We start from the raw sequence: 4,106 nt of genomic DNA, 5'->3' as shown, positions 1-4,106 counted from the left end.
GTGCCTCCCCTCCCCGTCGATTATAAGTACTCCAGCTTTAATTTGATGCTGCGGGTAGCGGCTTTCATAGGTTATGCTTCCTGTAGCAGCAGCTCTTGATGCTTGCTTAGTTTCAGCTGCCAGTACAGAGGAATATTAATTGGGATCCCGGACCTGATTGAGCGCAGATCGCAGCTATACTCAGCTCTTGATGCTTTAATCTGTTATAATAGCTTGAGTTCTTCGCCCCTGACTAAGCATAGATCTCAAGAGCCTGAAGCAGTTGATTCCGTGCTGATAATAGGTTGAGCTTGGATTGCCCTCCACGGAATCTGATGCTTCAGTGGTCTAGCTGGGCGGTTTTGGCGCCTTACATCCATTTAGTTTAGTTTCGAGTGTATCCAGTTAGTTTATGAAAGTCCTCTCACACTGTTAAATGTTGCTGGTTTCGGTTGGCCCTGCTCAGTATGCCTGGAATCGGGTGTGGTTCTGCGCGTTTATTATCTGCTTGTTCCAGTGATTCGTGCGGATGGATATCTCTAAGAAAGTTGGGATGCTAGCACCTTGTATGCACTAGTGATCCTAGGATCGTTGCCTGTCCCCTTGCCTGTGTATGTTTCTCTGTTTCCAGATTATTCATCTGTCGACATGTATACATGATGAATTGCTCAAAGTTCTGGTGCCGAACACTTTTTTCTTTCTGTTTCTCTGTCTCCAGATTATTCATTTGTCGACATGTATACATGATGAATTGCTCAAAGTTCTGGTGTCCAACACTTTTAGATGATATTCCATTAGGATTTCCTTGTTCACTTTGCTTAGTTTTGAAATTATTTGGTATTTTACTTCAGATCTGCTGTTAGTACCAGATCCTACTGATGAAGCTCCTAGCTCTAAAATTCTACTGGTTTTTGTTTACTCTATTACTGAAAATTATGTGCCCGAAAGAAATGGTTTAGAAAATCTGATGTATTTTCTTGAATGCTCAGCTGCAAGGGATCCCTCTAACTTGCTTGCCCATGAGGCTGCATTTGCGCTTGGACAAATGCAGGATGTTGAAGCTATCCCTGCATTAGAGGGAGTTCTCAAGGATCTTTCACTGCATCCAATTGTCCGCCACGAGGTACTTCACCATCGCAGAAGTTGATGTTATCTGCCCTTTCTAGTACCTTGCTATCCATTTGAGAAGCTTTATATGTTTATTGATCAGGCTGCTGAAGCCCTGGGAGCTATTGGCTTGGAAAAGAGCATTTCCCTGTTGAAAGAGAGTTTAGCAGCTGATCCTGCCGTGGAGGTGCAAGAAACATGCGAATTGGCTCTTAGACGGATAGAAGGGCAGAAGAATGCTAGTGGCGCTGAAAGCACAACAATTTCGCCTTATCTATCAGTTGATCCAGCACTGCCTGCCAAGCAAGGACTTTCAGTAGAACAACTAAGGTGTGTCTTTCAAGACAGTTCTAAATGTTTTTTCTGTCTCTAGTATGCATCATCTTGATATTACTAGCATGGTGGATACTTTTCAGGGAGCTTCTCCTCAACGAGCAAGAAAAGATGTATGAACGTTATGCAGCTCTTTTTGCGCTTAGGAATGATGGCGGAGATTATGCTGTTTCTGCTATCATTGAATCTCTAGGTGTGAAAAGTGCTCTACTGCGCCACGAGGTTTGCTTGAACTTTTACGATTTTCTGTTTGCTGTTTTACCACAAGCATATATAAATTATGAAAGATGGTATCTTCATTTAAATTAATAAAGCCAATTGTCATGCTAAAGAACAGAGATTAATAAACCAAAACAAGTATTCGGCCTGCATCTTCTTGCATTTCTGATAACTAGGATTACTGATAAATTATTCTCTGTCACATAACCATTTTATAATATTCTTGCTGTTTTAGTGCCTAGTGTTTTCTGCAGCATAATATGTTTTCTTCTACTATTCTGCAGGTCGCTTATGTATTAGGTCAGCTGCAAAATAAGGCTGCTTCAGATGCACTTTCTGGTGTGCTGAAGAACGTCAATGAGCACCCGATGGTCAGACATGAAGCTGCTGAGGCCCTTGGTTCAATTGCGGGTAACTAACATCACATGACTTGCCAGAACTCTGGCACTTCTCCAGTCGATCCACATATGTTTCAGAGTTTCCTGACACTCTGGTGATGTTGTTGCTGTTAGATCAAGAAAGCATTGCGCTTCTGGAGGAATTTTCCAAGGACCCCGAGCCCATCGTCTCCCAAAGCTGTGAAGTAGCCCTCAGCATGCTCGAGTACGAGAGATCAGGGAAGTCGTTCGAGGTAACACACACCTGGCCCAGATCATCAACACGAATAACTATTTATGCACACCGGTCACTTTTTACTTAAATGTTAACATGCGTACCTTTTTTATGCAGTTCCTGTTCCTCCAGACTCCTCAGGTGCAGCAGGAGTCCTGAGCCCAGCTTTGGATATATACTTTGATAGACCTGTCAGAGTCGACGGTTCGGTGTGGTAGTGGACATGATGTCTGAATGAAGTGTCGTCGCCCTTTTCCGGTTCTTTTTTGGGTGTTCTTGCTTGACACCACACCAGGATAGCAAAACGGCGAAAGATACCACTGTGAATTGCTCTCTGATGAGAATATCATGTACGCGTGCCTCGTGAAAACAGAAACTGATACTTTGACGAATTTGTTTGCCTGTGGATTGTGCATATCTTCTGTCATGGTGTGAAACACTGGGTTTGTATGCATAGCTTCAACTATCACACTGTCACAGAAGACGATGGATATAGATATATATGACAAGAGAAGCACGAACTATCGACACCAAATCAAGTATACCTCTTCCGTTTTCATTTATATTAGCTTTATCCTAAGTCAAACTTTACAAACTATAGGGTTCATGCTTTGGGAGTAATCCACATCTCTTCTGGCATTGCCTCGGTTTAAGGAAAAACCGTGCCTTATCGTTTTGGCACGTGCTAGTCGGTCTCGGTCCGACCAACCGATCGATCAAAGCAAGAGAGACGAACAAAGGCGCCCCCTGCAGGGTCGTCTCTGTGTCTGGCTTATTGCGATACAAACACCCGCCTTGCCTCAAGGAGGGTCTATTGTTAGTTCATTTGATTATTTCCCTGTTCTTTACTTTTGTTTCCATTTCGAAATATTGTAAATATATATTTCAAAAAACTACATTACATACATTATTTAAGCACACTTTTTTTATGAGATGTAAAAATTTGTTAGCGCAATTGTTCGTACCATTCAAAAAATGTTCGCATCATTTATAAATGTCCACATGTTTAAACATATGTTCATGAAAATGTAAGAAATGTTCGCATAATTTGTAAACATTGTTCGTAACAAGAAAATTTGTTTATAACATTAAAACAACGTTCACACATTTAAAATATGTCTATGACATTTTAAAAATATTCATCAAATATAAAATTGTTGGCACATATTTTTGAATTTTTTATAACATGTCTAAAATGCTTGTGCCATTTAAAAAAATGCTCATAACCCCTTAGGAAATTGTTCGCTCATTTGAAAAAAATGTTCGGATTTGTGGAAAAAATTCAACTTGTGTTTAAAAATGTTCACTCTGTATTAGGAAAAAAATCAATGTGCATTTGACAAAAAATGTTCAACATGTCCTCATATAAACATTCATCGCGTGTTTTAAAAAAAATGTTCAACGTGTATCTTAAAAATGTTCAACCTATATACGAAAAATGTTCAACGTGTATTAAAAAAGGTCAACATGTATATGAAAATGATTTTTGTACATTTCCAGCCGCCCATGTCTACCTATATGTTTATCCAAAGTTTCATCAGTAACCTTGGCCAACTCTCGAAACGAAAACCGAATTCTGTTGCAAGTGCCCGTGCGGCAGGGCGATTACCTTGGTCCCCTCCGCCGCTCGGCTCCCTAAAGATTAATGCAGATGATGTAGTCAATATTCAGGGCGGACGAGGAGTTGTTGCTGCTGTGTGTCAGGATCAAAACAAAACATACATGAGATCTCTGATCTCATCTATTACTCTTAATGGTGTCACCGATGTGGCCGTCTTTGAAGCTTTAGCATGCAGAGAAGTTCAGCCTTTAGCAACTGACTATGGCAACACATATTCTTATTTTTCGAGACAATA

The 4,106-nt window shown here is 40.6% G+C and overlaps 1 protein-coding gene across 1 annotated transcript; it reads left to right on the top strand.

The window, feature by feature from the left end:
* Positions 1-941: 941 nt before the first annotated feature.
* Positions 942-2,689, top strand: LOC119318573 (deoxyhypusine hydroxylase-B-like). Its single transcript, XM_037593152.1, has 6 exons — positions 942-1,102; positions 1,190-1,416; positions 1,503-1,641; positions 1,923-2,049; positions 2,151-2,269; positions 2,368-2,689. The coding sequence occupies exons 1-6, from the start codon at positions 947-949 to the stop codon at positions 2,407-2,409; spliced, it is 810 nt and encodes a 269-aa protein (XP_037449049.1). The 5' UTR covers positions 942-946; the 3' UTR covers positions 2,410-2,689.
* Positions 2,690-4,106: the final 1,417 nt, after the last annotated feature.

The sequence above is a fragment of the Triticum dicoccoides genome, chromosome 6A (genome assembly GCF_002162155.2).
Source record: "Triticum dicoccoides isolate Atlit2015 ecotype Zavitan chromosome 6A, WEW_v2.0, whole genome shotgun sequence".
NCBI classification, from domain to species: Eukaryota; Viridiplantae; Streptophyta; class Magnoliopsida; order Poales; family Poaceae; genus Triticum; species Triticum dicoccoides.
Note: the sequence above shows the minus strand (reverse complement) of the source record. Positions and strands in the feature narration are given on the sequence as shown.